General features: G+C 37.3%; 1 protein-coding gene across 2 annotated transcripts in view; it reads left to right on the forward strand.

Annotated features, from left to right (window-relative positions):
• The window catches only part of EPB41L5 (erythrocyte membrane protein band 4.1 like 5), a 110943-nt gene that overhangs the window by 61483 nt on the left and 33468 nt on the right, over positions 1 to 15992 (forward strand). The window contains exon 17 of one of the 2 annotated variants that reach the window (XM_012644657.1): positions 1121 to 1769. The exons of the other annotated variant lie outside the window; for it this stretch is intronic. Within the exon in view, the coding sequence (XP_012500111.1) occupies positions 1121 to 1301 (181 nt within the window). The 3' untranslated portion in view covers positions 1302 to 1769. Of the gene's footprint in view, positions 1 to 1120; positions 1770 to 15992 lie in introns of those variants that run through there. 2 annotated transcript variants of the gene reach the window in all.

Below are 15992 nucleotides of genomic sequence, written 5' to 3' on the forward strand. Positions count from 1 at the left end.
CCACTGTGCCTGGCTTGGGTTGTTTTTTTTTTTTTTTTTGAGATAGGGTCTTGCTTCATTGCCCAGGCTGGAGGCTGGAGTGCAATGGTGTGAGCATGGCTCACTGCAGCCTTGAACTGGTGGCCTCAGACGATCTCTCCTGCCTTAGCCTCCCAGAGTGCTGGGATTACTGGTGTGAGCCACCATCAGTAATGGCCTGAAAATCTGTTTTTACACGTTTTATATTTGGGGTGATTTTTTTTTCTTTTGTAGTTATTTTAAATATGTGTTGCCCTTTCTGTCATGTCACGAAACTTTGATTTGCTGAAACTTTGCAAATGTTTTCTTTCTACTGGAGGACTCTGATCAGTTCTAACCAGGAACTGCATGTGTGCATATTTCACTCTTACAGTTCTGTAGGCCTTTTCTATAGCACCGTGATCAAAGGTGTCTAATACGCTTATTAAACTGTTTCTTGGAGGGGGCTTACAGTCTCATGACATTATCTGTACCTGTTGAATTTCATTTTGTGGTCCTTTGAACTTTGATTGTAGAAGGAGCAGTGATTCTCTGTTGGTAATTGGGAACATTGATATAAAATTACATGGCCTCTGAGGGTAGTTTTTTTTTTTTTAAATACTCTTTCTAAATTTTGTTTCCCTGGTTTCAGTTTTGTGAAATCACTTAATTTGTGGACTAATTTTCACAGTTGCCCTTTGCCATGTAAGCCTTTGTCCTTATGTACAATTCGTTTTTCATATATTTGAATTAAGTACATTATGAATACTTTTTTCTTATTAGACCCCCAGACAACATTTTGGCCTTTGATTTTAGTAGCAACATCAGGGACAGATAGAGTGTCTTGCCTTCTGAAAAATTTCTTCTTCAATTATTCTGCTTAACTAATTCTGATTACTTACATGTATTTCCATATTGACATTTTCCATTACATGTAACTTCATAGATCTCACCCGTTTGTTATTCTTGAATGTTATCATTGCATGGAGTAGGTACTGGTAACTACTCATAGCAGTGGTGCATGCTAGTCACATTCCCTTTCTCCTTTGTTACCTCTCACACATCCATTTTCTCCTATTTCTGTTGACTAACTGTGCTCCCCTCCCACTCCCCAACCATCCAGGCTGTCTGCTGCCAGTGACTGCTGTCAACGTGGTGGAAACCAGTGGAACACAAGGGCCTTGCCCCCACCCCAGACTGCACATAGAAACTACACTGACTTTGTCCATGAGCACAATGTGAAGAATGCAGGAGTCCATCATGATGTTCATTTTCCTGGCCATGCAGCCATGACTGAGATATGAGTGTTAAGCCTCTTAGGCATTGGGACTCTTTGTGATACAAGTTGATGGTATATATTTTCTGGTGTTTATAAAGGATCAGTCACATTAGGAGTATTGGCGAGAATTTATACTGAGTTGCTAGTTGTTCAGTGTTGTTAGTAATTGAATTCCTCAATGAAAGGGAAGAGGATCTAAAGAAGCTAGATGCCATCAGTGATAATGATAAATGTTTTTGTGTTGAAAAGAGTTGTATACCATTGTGACTGTGGAAGGGTTTTTCTTGATTTTAGCATGTTAATACATCACTCAGAATATTATCTTAGAAGGTTTGTGTTTGTGAACAAGCTGATCATTATTACTCTACCACATACCATCCAAATTGATTGAGGTTAAAAGAATCAGATACACTAAAAGGACACCCAAAAGGAAGCACATCCAGGCATGATATATTAGTTTTTTGTGATATTTTAATAAAACGTGTTCTTATATACCACTTTAATATTAATAATTCTAAAGTGGCTCATGCCTTAATTTCAGTTAAATGCCTAAGATATTTTTCTTTTCTCTTTCTTTCTTTCTTCCTTTCCCTTCCCTTCTTTCTTCCCCTTCCTTCTTTCCTTTCTTTCCTTCCCTCCTTTCCTTCCCTTTCCCTTTTCCTTTTCCTTTCCCTTTTCCTCTTCCCTTCCCTTCCCTTCCTTTTCCCTTTTCCCTCCTCCCCCCCTTCTTTTTTTTTTTTCCTCCCATCTCAGCCTCCTGAGTAGCTGGGGCTACAGGTGCATGCCACTGCCCCAGGCTCTAAGTGCTTAAAATTCTAATTAATTTTTTAATTACAACCACTTTTTAATGTGCACAAATATTTTAAGTTACCAAAAGGTCTAGCAATCACATTAGTAATGTGATTTATGTAGAAAGAGAAATCTGAATGTTTACTTTTGAATGGTTAACTGAATGGTTATGTCACTACTGAATGGTTATATAAAATGGAAAATGTATTTACTTGTGTCTTTGCACTTTACTGTTTTTTCTGTTTCATCGTATACGCCTGACAGATTACCCAGGTTTGCAATAGTCTCATAATCTGGCCTTTTATCATCTTTAAAATAAAATTCTGAAGCCAAAACCTTTTAGATGGATATGTATTACTATTTTTGTTCCTTTTTGAACTTTAGAATGTAATTGTTCAAGCTTTTTGTTTAATTCACACAGGCAAATTAGCTGGAAAAAGTACATTTTTGATGGAATAGGAAGTATGTAAAGGAAGCATTTCTTCTTCTTTTATAACATTTTTTCAGATTTTAGAAAAGTTTTCAAACTTTTAAACTATTAATATATGTAGTAATTTGAGGATATTTTATATTCTGAGAATTTATAATGCTTCAAGGTAATGAAGGTTCATTATAAACAACCTAATTCACTTACCCCATCCTGTGTTACCAAAGGTTGGTTTTTATCCCTCATATCCTCTCTGTTAGACAAAGATAAAAGTTTCAGAGGTCTTCTTAATACTGGACTTTTGGCTACAAATATAATACAACAATAAAAGACATAAGTAAGCAGAACTAAATATTTAAAGAATGAAATTTGCAGACAGATTTCAATCTTCAGAGTTCATCATAATGTATAGGGATGGACACTCAAAGTATAAAAGAAAGGAATTTGGATTATAACATTTTAAGCACAGAAGCTCTGGTTTGTGCCGTTCTAGAAAAGATTTCATGGGTGTGTATATCGTTGAAGAACCTACTATTTCTATAACAGAAACCAAAAAGACAATGATAACGAGCTATCCTGGTCTTTTAGAAAGTCCTAAAAGTCTCACTTTGAAATTATTGTTAATCTGATGGTCAGACACTGATTCAATGCCTTATATATATCTTAGCAGAATCTCAACTTTAGAGGTATGGAAGGGTTATAATTGAAGAGTAAGATCTTCAGTTTATATTGAAAGTGGCCATTTCTGTGCTTAGAATTTGAGTTAATCACTACTGTTTAAGTGTTGGAAGATTCACATCATGGTTTTTTTTTGTTTGGAAACCTTGTTATAAAATAATTCATTTTTTTTTTTTTTTTTTGAGACAGAGTCTCACTCTGTTGCCCGGGCTAGAATGCCGTGGCGTCAGCCTAGCTCACAGCAACCTCAAACTCCTGGGCTCAAGCGATCCTCCTGCCTCAGCCTCCTGAGTAGCTGGGACTACAGGCACGTGCCACCATGCCCGGCTAATTTTTTCTATATATTTTTAGTTGTCCGATTAATTTCTTTCTATTTTTAGTAGAGACGGGGTCTCGCTCTTGCTCAGGCTGGTCTCGAACTCCTGAGCTCAAACAATCCGCCCGCCTCGACCTCCCAGAGTGCTAGGATTACAGGCGTGAGCCACCGCGCCCGGCCAATAATTCATTTTTAAATTCCTAATGAGAGAAGCTGGGTTTGAGGGGTGGTGGCAGAAGTAAAGGGCTAAGGCTGAATGGTAGTAGAAGCAAACTTGTCTATTTTATAGAAATTCTCACATATGCTTTGGATTTCATATCAAATACTGTGAATATTTGTTCTTTTTACTGATATTTTCAAGAAGGATATATATAGGTTGTTTCCAAAGCTATGAGTAATTTACAAATAGCTCAACCTAAAATATTTATATTCTGTGTTTTGTTATGGATAAAGCGTCAGTGACCACAAATCCTAGAGTAGGGAAATACCCTCCAGAAGCAGCTTACTGTGTCACCATGGTTCTGATCAAAGGGGGGAGTCATCAGCACAGAACTCCAGAATTATGTCATTTAGCTACAATGCTTTGGCTCGTTGTACTTAACATAATTATTTTTAACATCTTGAATTAGGTTATATTTGAACTGCAGTTTTATCAACAGGGAAAGTGACTAGTGAACATCCCATGTTCACACACGAAAATTAAACAAGCTCTTAAGATCATTCTCTTTTTATGATAAAACCATTTCAAAGGTGTTTACCTTTCTCTGGGTAAGACCTAACCTTTTTCATCTTGACAGGGTAATCATAGATAATAAACTTTAAAATGAATTTACAGAGAAAAACTTTATATGTTCTGTGTATATAATATGTCCATATTTTGAAAAGCAGCTAATATATAAACATTAGAATATTGTAATACCAGTATAATTCAAATCGTCTTTTTTTGGGAGGGGAGTTTACTTAAAGTGTTGCCCAAAAAATATTATTTGTAACATTCATTCATAAATGTAAACTGGTAAAGTTTGGATATGGTTGTCCCGTATTACCTGCAGCATGCTCTGATGGTGGGAGCAATAGTTGTTTGAGCCCCAGTGCTTTATTTTTTGGTTCAGGGCAAACTCTTCATTTCTAAACCATAGTTCATTTCTTTGAAAGGCCGTTATTTTGTGTTAGGCTTTGAATATTGGGTTTCAAAATAATACCAAGTTATATTGGTTTATTTTTTAATCTTTGGAATTAGGGCTTGTCAAATGTATCTTTAAAAATAAAATCGTCTTGTGCCAATAACACTTAATCTCTTTCCTATCACATACTTCCATCCTATATTTTAATATAAATTATACCACATTATCAATTACATCTTGCTTCCAGAATTGTTGTGAATGCTTGCATGTGAGATGCTTTTGCACAAGGGCTAGAATTAGAAGATACTTCTGTGGTGGGCAAGCAACTCTTTCTCTTCTTCTCTCTCCCCACCTACCTGTGGGGGTCTCCCCCATGTATAAAATGTGATTTGTGAGATCCTTTCTAGATACTATGAATCATGTGAATTTAGGTATGTTATTCTTCCTCAGCTCCCTCTTTTTCAGAACATAAAAATTTCTCATCCTTTTTTTTTTTTTTTTTTTTTACTTTAGTCACATGAAATCATTGTGAGAATTGAATCTTGTTCAGTTAACATTAACCTTGGTGGTATAGAAATTAGGATATGAAGCGTCACTTTCAATGTAAAACATACTAAGAAGCTTCATTTCTTTCCTCAATTCTGGACCTTTACTAATGTAGCAATACACTTTAGCTGCTTTGAGCTCTTTGGGCTGGTGGGTAGAGAGTTATGTGTTAGCTTTTTTAAAGAATTAGTCAAGAGAAGAGAAAATTTTAAAAGAAATTGATGAAAGGAGAAAAGTTTTCTGTGGCTTTTTTATTGATACGTTTTATTTTTATACTGAAGTAGAAAGACAAGTGTTCCTGTTCTTCCTGAAGGAATTGTTCTCACAACTTTGTTTATTATTAGATAATTACCCTAAGCTTCTGTGTTCTTAACAGGCTGTGGCCACAGTTCCAGGTGGTGGTGCTTGAGTGAATATTTTACATTTTGTTCCTGACAGCCGGCCAGCATTGTGTTTATATTGGCATGAAGAAGAGAGATCTGAGTCGGAGAACAACATTCTCCAAGGATTGTGACTGAAGACTCCCTTAGCGGTGTAATAAACCTGTACCTCCTCCTCTTAAAAATAGGTTCAGCATCTGTAGCTCTTTTTGGTGAACAGAAGTTTCATTTGTTTTGTTTTTAACTAATTTTAATAAAGAAGAATTGAGATCTAATGTATGGTTAGGATTTATAAGAAATTGCAGATTCCTTTAAAAAGCTCTCATCTACAGATGTAACTAATCATTGTTAATAATAAATGAAACATTTTATTAATAAATTATTAGGTGTACAGTAGAAGAATGAAAAATAACAGATAATAGGAAGGTGATTGCACGCTTTATTTATCTTGTGGAACTAGTTAGAGTAGCAGTCCCCAACCTTTTTGGCACGAGGGACCGATTTCATGGAAGACAGTTTTTCCAAAGGCTTCAGGATGATTCAAGCTCATTACATTTACCGTGCAGTCAAACCTGTCTGCTAATGATAATCTGTATTTGCAGCTGCTCCCCAGCACTAGCATCACCGCATCAGCTCCAGATCATCAGGCATTAGATGCTCATAAGGAGCTTGCAACCTAGATCCCTCGCTTGCACGATTACAGTAGGGTTTGTGCTCCTATGAAAATCTAATGGCAACACTGATCTGACAGGAGGCAGAGCTTATGTAGTGATGCGAACGATGGGGAGTGGCTGTAAATACAGAAGAAGCTTCACTCTCTTGCCTGCCACTCAACCTCCTGCTATGTGGCCCAGTTCTTAACAGGCCACAAACCGGTACCAGTCTGAGGCCTGGGGTTGGGGACTGCAGAGTTAGAGAATATTCAGAGAAATTATGGAATACTATACCACTAGAATATTACCATAATACAGAAGAGTTTCTTACAACAAAGCTATGTTTGCAGCTCAGCTATTAGCTTCAAGAATTATTTAATTGTCAGCTCTCTAGGAGTTTGCACATAAAACCTATGTTTAACAACTTGCATTAATTCTTTCTGGGGACACAACCAGCAAAACCCTTGGATGTCTTTAGAAAGACCTGGGAAGATTTGGGTACTCTGGACTATGCAGGTTATCACTTTGGAATTTCACAATCATGTTGGGGCAATAAAAGTTGAAAGTATTTGAATAGATTGTAAAGATGTTGAATATCAATCTGAGTTGTCTGGATTTGGTAAGGAGGCCTGGGGCATTCATGGCAAATTTTTAAGTGAAAGAATTTGGGAGTCTTGTATTGATAATGTTTTTTTGATTCACCTCATTATTTTTTGAACACCTACCAGAGTACCTCGTTGGGCCTCACTTCCTTACACTTAGTCACTTACAATTACTCCTTTGCATATACTCTCTGATTTCTTGACCCTTGCCTATTGTACTCATCTGGTTAAATCCTGAATTTAATTTTGGTTAAATCCAGTGCTATATATGAACATAGATGGTGTTAGGTGAAATACAGCATTATTGAATGATCCTAAGTGGGCCTTAAGTGCTGCCTGATTTATCTTTTCACATTTCCGTAATCTGTTTATTCTCCCACTATGCTGGGCTGTATTTCTTCTCTTTCAAACCTCTACCATCTCATCACTTCTTACTCTTCATCTTAGCTGATGACCTTGCTTCCTATTTTATTAAGAAAATAAGCAATCAGATCTTCTGTACACTCCTACCCTCTTACCAATAAATATACCTGCATTTAGGAATATTTTCTTTGCTTTCCCTGCTGATGCTCTAGGTGAACCCTCCATACTCTATGTAAAGCCCACCTCTCGGCCGGACGCGGTGGCTCATGCCTGTAATCCTAGCACTCTGGGAGGCCGAGGCGGGCTGATTGTTTGAGCTCAGGAGTTTGAGACCAGCCTGAGCAAGAACAAGACCCTGTCTCTACTAAAAATAGAAAGAAATTACGTGGACAACTAAAAATATATAGAAAAAATTAGCCGGGCATGGTGGCGCATGCCTGTAGTCCCAGCTACTCGGAAGGCTGAGGCAGGAGGATCGCTTGAGCCCTGGAGTTTGAGGTTGCTGTGAGCTAGGCTAACGCCACGGCACTCACTCTAGCCAGGGCAACAGAGTGAGACTCTGTCTCAAAGAAAGAAAAAAAAAAGCCCACCTCTCCACTGGTCTTCTTGATCCTGACCCCTAATTACTCAAGAACGTCATTTTACCAATTCTCCCTTCTGTTCTAGATCATGAGTTTTCCCTCTCCACTGGAATATCCTCATCAGCACAAAATTATCCTATGATATCTCACATCATTAAAAAACCCTCCCTTAAATCCACCTCTCCTTTTGGCTATTCCCCCATTTCTTTATTCCACTGATAGCAAAACTCTTTGCCTCGAAAGAGTTGCCTATACTTGCTTTCTCTTTCTCTTAATCTCTTTTGAACCCCTTCTAGTAAGACTTTACCCTTGACACAAAAGGACTGGGTATGATTGTACAGGTTGTATATTGCACAGGAGTGCCACATTTAAGTGGACGACGTTCACATGTTTATGACAGTGGTTTTCCAGCAGGTGGCATTAAATGTCTTGTTCTAAGAAGGTCAGTATTAACATGTACGACAGTTTTGCAAGAGATGGAAGTTGGGGTGTCTTCAAGAGGTGCATTGTTTAAATCCATACCAAGGCTCTTTTCTTCATGAGCTAGTAGTGTTATGCTACCACTCCACCAGGGTAGCTTTGTTAGGTCACAAATGACCACATTTCTAATCTCATCTTCCATTTTCAGTTGGTTTATTAGCATTCAAAACAGTTGCTTACTTCCTCCTTTGAAATACTTTCTTCACTTAGCTTAAGGACACAACTCTGATCTTCTAACTTCCCTAGCCATGGCTTTTAGTTCCCTTTGATAGTTCCTGCTTATCTCCCTAACCCGTAAACTTTGTTTTAGGAACTTTTCTGTAACCACATATCCCTTGGTGATCTCATCTAGTGTTATGGTTTTATTATCAGTGCCATCTGTACACTGGTAATTTCTTGGTTCATGTCATCAGCGTGGACCTCTTCATTTCCAGACTTACATATTCAGATGTTTGATATCTCAACTTAGACATCTAATATAGGCGTCTCATTTTTTAAAGACTTTATCTTGAGGTAATTTTAGGCTTACAAAACAGTTGCAGGGATAGTGCAGAAGCTCTCACACTTCCCTACCTGATTAGCCTTCCTCTAATGTTAACATCCCACGTAACAGTAGTACAATAGTACTGTTGTCAAAACTAGGAAATTAAGGTTGGCACAATACCAATAACTAAACTTACTCAGGTTTCACCAGTGTTTCCACGAATGTTCCAGGGTCTGACCCAAGGTCCTGTCATGTGTTCAGTCAGTGACAGTCATTCCATGTCCTTCACAATGCTTCAAAGAGTGCTGGCCAAATGCATTACAGAGAGTCCCTCAATTTGGGTTTGTGTGGTGTTTTCACACAATTAGATTGAGGCCATGGATTTTTGAGGAAAATACTGCAGAGGTAAGGTTGGAGCACCCCAAATTTAGTATGTTCAAAATTGAACAACTTGATATCTCTTGACTCCTGTGGTTTTCCCATCTCTGTGGTTTTTCCTAGCTCAGTAAATGGCAGTTCTGTTTTTCCTGTTGCTAGGCCAGTGTCTCAGGCTCCACTCTAGACCTACCGAGTCAGAAACGCTGGAGGTGAGGCCCAGCAATCTGTTTAACATGCCCTCCTAGAGATTCTGATTCCTACTCAGGTTTCCTGCTAAGCACTGGCTTAGGCCATAGCACTTTACAGTCATCTTACTCCTCTTTGTCTCATACTTTGGATGCCTTCCAGAGTCGGTAAATTCTGTCAGTTCTGTCTTCAAAATATATGCAGATCCACTGCTTGTTACCATCTTTGCTGCTCCCACCTGTTTCCGTTTTCTGTGAGCCCTACCCTCTCACCTGGCCTCTTAGCCATTGCCCTTGCTCCTCTGCTGTCTGATGTCTCTTCAGCAGCTGCAGTGATAGTAACTGAGATCACGTCATTCCTCTGCTCGCACCTGCTTTTCTCATCTCAGACTAAAACCCCAGACCCTCGCATTGATAAAAACGTGGTTTCTCCACCCCTTATCTTCTGCCAACCCCGACCTTGCTCACTTACTTCCGGAGACTCATTTTCGCTCAAACATAGCCACTGTGTTCCTTCTCAGGATCCTTGTACTTTAACTGCTTCCAGAATATTCCTCCCTTGAATCTCTTATGGTTCATTCATTCTGACTCCTTGAGGTTTCTTATCGGAGAAGCCTTTCTTGACCACTTGATGTAATAATCATGTGCTCCCCCTCTCCCAAACCTCTTAGCATTCCTTATCCCCCAACCCTGCTTTATTTTTTTTGACCTTGCTTCTTCTTGCGTGCTATGTTTACTGTTTGTCATCCCTATACAGACAGTCCTTGACTTAACAGTGGTTTGACTTAACGATTTTTGACTTTATGATGGGTTTATCAGGGTAATTAAATGCACTTACAGCTTTCAGGTTTATCAGAACATAACCTCATAAGTTCAGGAATATTTGTATTCTTCAATAGAATGTAAGCTCTGTCAATGGAGAGCATGTATTTTGTTTACTCCTCTATCCTCAGAATGGGCATTCCATACATATTATTTGATGGAATGAATGAATGCCAAGCACATGTAGCCACATTTCATGATGCAAAAATAGTCAAAATGCTGTTTTTGGCTTCAAAGAATTTATACTCAAACTGTGGAGATGGACAGTTTTACTAAACTGATAGAAGTGCTAAATCATTAGGCAGACAAGAGTAGAAGTGGTTGAAGTTAAAAGGGCCTCCTTGTAGTTTCGTCAGGTTTCCAGTGGGATAAATAAAATATCAGGAGCTTTGGGTAAGTAAATCATTACAGGCCCAGAGACCTATAGCAAAAGAAAATTTTAAAGTAGAAAGTGCAAGTTACAGTTGAGGAGTGATGAATCAGGTTTAAGTAGAGAGTATAGAATTCGTGGGGAGATACAGTAATAATGATAGCTGATGCTTAAGTACTACTCTGCCAGGCATTGTTCTGTAGGCACAGCAGTAAATACTGCTCTAGCAAAGCTTTTAGTCCTTATAGGGATCTGTAAGGTATTTAGGCTAGGGAAGAAATTAAGGCGCAGAAAGGGTGTGTAACTTGTCCAAAGTCACATTGCTAGTGTATGATGAGGCTGGGCTTCAGACTCAAGATAGCTTAGTCCTTAGAGTCCAGACCTAGCTACTGTACTCCCTCCATAATAATGTAAAGTTTGTTGGGTCTAGGTCGTGGAGAATAAAAAGTGTAATAACAGTTCTGATCTACAAAGACAACTCTGGAGGCAATGTGAAGGATTGCCTCTAGAGTTCCCATTGGTGGAAGACTGGATAATAAAAATATGCTGCATCCATACTATGTAATTGTTAAAGAATGAGGAAAATCTTCACGTGCTGTTATTGGAGGATGTCAGTGACACATTGTTGAGTTAAAAACTCAAGTGTCTGAGGTATGTTTCCAGCTTTGTAAAAACAACATCATGTATGTATTTGCAAGTGCACAAAAAAGGACCTAGATGGATAAACAGTGGATTTTCAGAGAGTCGGGGTAAGGAAGACATTGCTTTTCCTAGCTAGCACATACTACTTTAAGTAACAGCAAATTAAAATACCCCAAAGTGTGGAAGGAGACAGGACAAACTGCTTCAATTTATACAGGCAAGTGTTCATGGAAAGGAAGGAGATGGATAGAAGAGAGAATGTTCTTATATATTGCTTTGCACGTTCTCGAGAGATGGATGTGCACTGGGAAATTGCCAAAAGCCACAGATTGAAAATGTAATGTCGAACTGTTACACATTTTTTAACCTTCTTTAAGTGTACGCTTTAGTGTATTCACAAAGATGTACGACCGTCACCACTATCCAATATCAGAACATTTTCATCATCCCCCAAAGAAAACTCTTCCCCATTAGCAGTTACTCCCAATTATCCCTTCCCCCAGCCCCTGGCAAACACTGATTTTAATTTCTGTCTCTACAGATTTGCACATTCTGGAAATTTCCTCAAATAAGAATTATACAGTCTGTGGCCTTTTTTGACTAACTTCTTTCTCTTAGCATCATGTTTTCAAGGCTCGTCCGTGTTGTAGCATCTATCTGTACTTGATTCTTTTTAATGGCTTAATTCCCTTATATGATATACATTTTATTTATGCATTCATCAGTTGACATTGGATTTCCACTTTTTGACTTTTGTGAAAAACGCTGTGAACATTCATGTACAGGTTTTTGTATAAACATGTATTTTCAGTTCTCTTTTATATACATAGGAGTGGAATTACTGGGTCATGATAACTCTATTTTTAACATCTTGAGGAATTGCCAAGTTATTTTGAAAAGTGGACACACCATTTTACATTCCTGCCAGCTGTGTGTGTTCCAGTTTTTCTACATCTCCAACATTTGGGTATTATCTTTTTTATTACAGCTAACCTAGTTGTTGTAAAGTGATATGTCATTGTGGGAGCTAATGATGTATATTTTTTGATATGCTTATTGGCCATTTGCATATCTTTGAAAAAGTATCTGCAGATGGTCCCCAACTTAGAATTTTTCAACATTATGATGATGCAAAGTCATTATAATTTCAACATACTTCAAATTTTGAATTTTGATCCTTTCCTGGGCTCATGTTAAGCAGTATGTGAGATAGTCAATGTTATTTTATAATAGGCTTTGTGCTAGATTATTTTGCCCAAGTGTAGGCTAATGTAAGTGTTCTGAGCACAGTAAAGGTAAGTTAGGCTAAGCTATGATGTTCTTGTAGGTTTAGTGTATTAAATGCATTTTTCACTTAATATGTGATTTAGGTTGGGTTTATGAGGATGTAACCTCATTGTAAGTTGAGGAGCACCTGTATTTCATCCTTTGCCCATTTTAAAAATTGGGTTACTTGTCTTTTTATTGTCAAGTTGTAAGAGTTCTTTATGTATTTCAGATATTAATCTTTTATCAATATATAATTTGGAAAAAAGTCTCCTATTTTACACAATATGGTCTATCTTGGAGAATGTTCCATTTGCACTATGTGTATTCTGCTCTTATTAGTGGAGTGTTATATATATATATATGTGCCTGCTAAGTCTCATTGTTTGATAACAATTGTTGAAGTCTTCCATTTCTTGATCTTCAGTCTAGGCTTTCTGTTCATAATGAAGGTGAAAAAACTACTATGTTAAGTTGTCTATTTCTCCCTTTAATTCTGTCTGTTTTAGCTTTATGTATTTTGGGGCTCCGTTTTTAGGTGCATGTATGTTTATAATTGTAATATCTTGATCGATTGACCCTTTTGTCATAAAATGTCCCTCTCTCTCTTTAGCCACAATTCTTGTCTTATAGTCTCTTTTGCCTGATATTTGTATAGCCACTTCACCTCTTTTTTGGTTAGTGTGTAGATGACATATTTTTTTCCTACTTTTACTTTCAACCTATTTTTGTGTTAGAATCTAAAGTGTATCTCTTACAGTCTTACAGACCATGTAGTTGGATCATGTTTTTTAATCTATTCTGCCAATCTCTGCTTTTAATTGAACAGCTCTAACATTTACTTTTTTTTTTTTTTTTTTTGAGACACAGTCTCACTTTGTCACCTGGGTAGATTGCAGTGGCGTCATAGGTCACTGCAACCTCAAACTCCCGGCCTCAAGTGATCAGCCTCCTGAGTAGCTGGGACTACAGGTACACACCATGACATGCAGCTAATTTTTCTATTTTCATTACAAATGGGGTCTTGCTCTTGCTCAGCCTGGTTGCTCAGTCTGGTCTGGAACCCCTAGCCTCAAGCAGTCCTCCCGCCTTGGCCTCCTAGCATGCTAGGATTACAGGTGTAAGCCACTGCACCTAGCCAACATTTACATTTAATATAATTACTGACAGGAAAGGACTTATGCCATTTTATTTTTTTCTTATGTCTTTTTTTGTTCTTTACTCCATTTGTGTTAAGTAGATATTTTCTAGTGTGCCATTTCAATTCTCTTTCTGTTTCTTACTATTTTAAAACATTTTCTTAGTGCAACCGTAGGGATTACAATTAATATCTTAATTTAAAACAATCTAGTTTGGATTAATACCAACTTAACTGCAATAGTATATATAAACTTTGCTTCTATATAACTTTACTTCCCTCCCACTTTGTGCTGTTATTGTCATACAGATTGTAACTTTATGCATTGTATGCCCATCAACACAGATTTATAATTTAGAAGAAACATTTGCCCAATATTCTCACTCTTTAAGCTTTCACAGTCATCTGCAGTGCTCTTTCCTTTTCTTATATGGTTTCCTGTGAAGAAGGAGGTAATCGAGTCTGCTGCACCAACCTAGTTCTTTCCCTCAAATTTAGGGCCCTCAGTCCTACAGCAGAAACTTAAAAATGAAGAAAGTAATGGTTCCTGCCAAAAGAAGGACAATTTTCATAAATATAATGATAAATCTTTATGCTACTATGGAAAAAAATAAATGTCAAAATGGACAGGTATATTTGTGAAATTGGTTTCAAGTGGGAATTTGGATAAGACAAAGATCCAAAGAGATTATTCCCCTTTAAAGCTTCTCATAGAAAATAAAAATATCTTGGATGTTACCCTTAAAAATACTTTCTGTTCGCCTTTATTGATATAATTTATTGTGAAATATGTATATATGAGTCTATAAAAAATATAGGTCTAGTCTGAATATCATTCTTCAGATTAAAATTAGAAATTACCACTTCTTTTAGAAGTCCTTCTGAGCCCTTAATCTGGATTCCTTCCATTTCTCCCCAAGAGAAATTCTAAATTGTCTTAATAATTTCCTTTTCTAATAGTAATTTTACTGTGTGTGTTATATCCCTAATTATTTTTGCCTGATTTTGAACTTTATATAAGCTGAATCATGCTCTTGTGTGATTTTGCGACTTGGTCAGTACTCTGCTTTTGAGAATCATCTGTGTTAATGCTTGTGGAGATTGTTCATTCATTATACTCCTGTGTAGTTTTCCAGATCTTTAGGAAATATCAAACCGTGTTCCTTTTATTGTTGATACACTGCTTCCCCCCTGATTTGTGGATACTAAGACAGTTATGCTTTGAACAAGGTTCTGGGACAACTGTGTATCCGCACAGAAAAGAACGAAATTGGACCTCCATCGCACATCATATAAAAAATTAACTCCAAATGGATAATAGAACCTAAATTTAATAGTTATAAACGTTTTAGGGGAAAACATAGGTGTAAATCCTTTTGACCTTGGACCAGGCAGTGTTTTTTTTAGATATGTCACTAAAAGCACATGTGACAAAAGAAAAAATAAATTGGAATTTGTCAGATATTAAAACTTTTGTATTTCGAAGGATACTGTCAAGAAAGTGGAAGGACAGCCTACGGAATGGCAGAGAAATATTTGCAAGTGTTCGTATTCTGTGGAGAGACTTGTTTTTTCCTAAGCTTTCCTTACTGTTAGGTTTTAGATTGATGCAGTCTTTCCAAACAGTGACCACTTGCTCACTTATTTCACTGCTTCCAGAGTGTTTTTCCTCTCTTCCTCCTCCTTTTGTTTCTTGTGAGTGAATGTGATTTTGGGTCCTTATCCTGTCAATGTAGAAGTAAAACTTGTGTGTTCAATATTTAGTGTTTAATCCCTCATAAATGTCTTCTCTTTTGGAAACTTTATAGTCATTATCCCTTCTAATATTGTTTCTCTTTCATGATCTCTGTTTTTCCTTCTGGAAATTCTATTAAATGTATGTTGCAGCTTTCAATCTATATCAATCGCTTATCTTTCATGTTTACTATGTCTTTATTACCTTTATTTCCCTAATTTTTATCTTTTAATTCAGTAATTTTTCATCTGGTCTACTGCATACCTTTTTTGAATGTTTAATGACTCATTTGATTTCTCATTTTTCAGAATCTACGGTTCCAGTTTCACAACCTCCTCTCCTGTTGTATTGATGCTATCCCTGCTTTATTGTCTCTCGGCACATTCATATACTTATTTTAAATTCCTTTTTAGATTGAGTAATCCTTTCTACTTCCTTAGCTATAAATGTTCTTCGGTATGTTGGTTGTCTGTCTTAGCATCAGATTTTTTTTTTTTTTTGGTGAGAGTCTCCCTCTGTCACCCTGGCTAGAGTGCAGTGTCGTCATCATTGCTCACTGCAACCTCAAACTCTTGGGCTCAAGCAATCCTCCTGCCTTGGCCTCCCAGAGTGCTAGGATGACAGGCGTGAGCCACCACCACACCTTGCCAGCATTAGATTTCTTTATGTGCTTTGTAATTTTTTGCTTGTGAATTCAAATTGTCTTGTTTTAAACAGGTTTGTTTTCTTTCCTTCTTGCCATGTTCTTTCTTACCTG

The sequence above is a fragment of the Propithecus coquereli genome, unplaced genomic scaffold, assembly GCF_000956105.1.
Source record: "Propithecus coquereli isolate 6110/MARCELLA unplaced genomic scaffold, Pcoq_1.0 Scaffold217, whole genome shotgun sequence".
Classification (NCBI taxonomy): domain Eukaryota; kingdom Metazoa; phylum Chordata; class Mammalia; order Primates; family Indriidae; genus Propithecus; species Propithecus coquereli.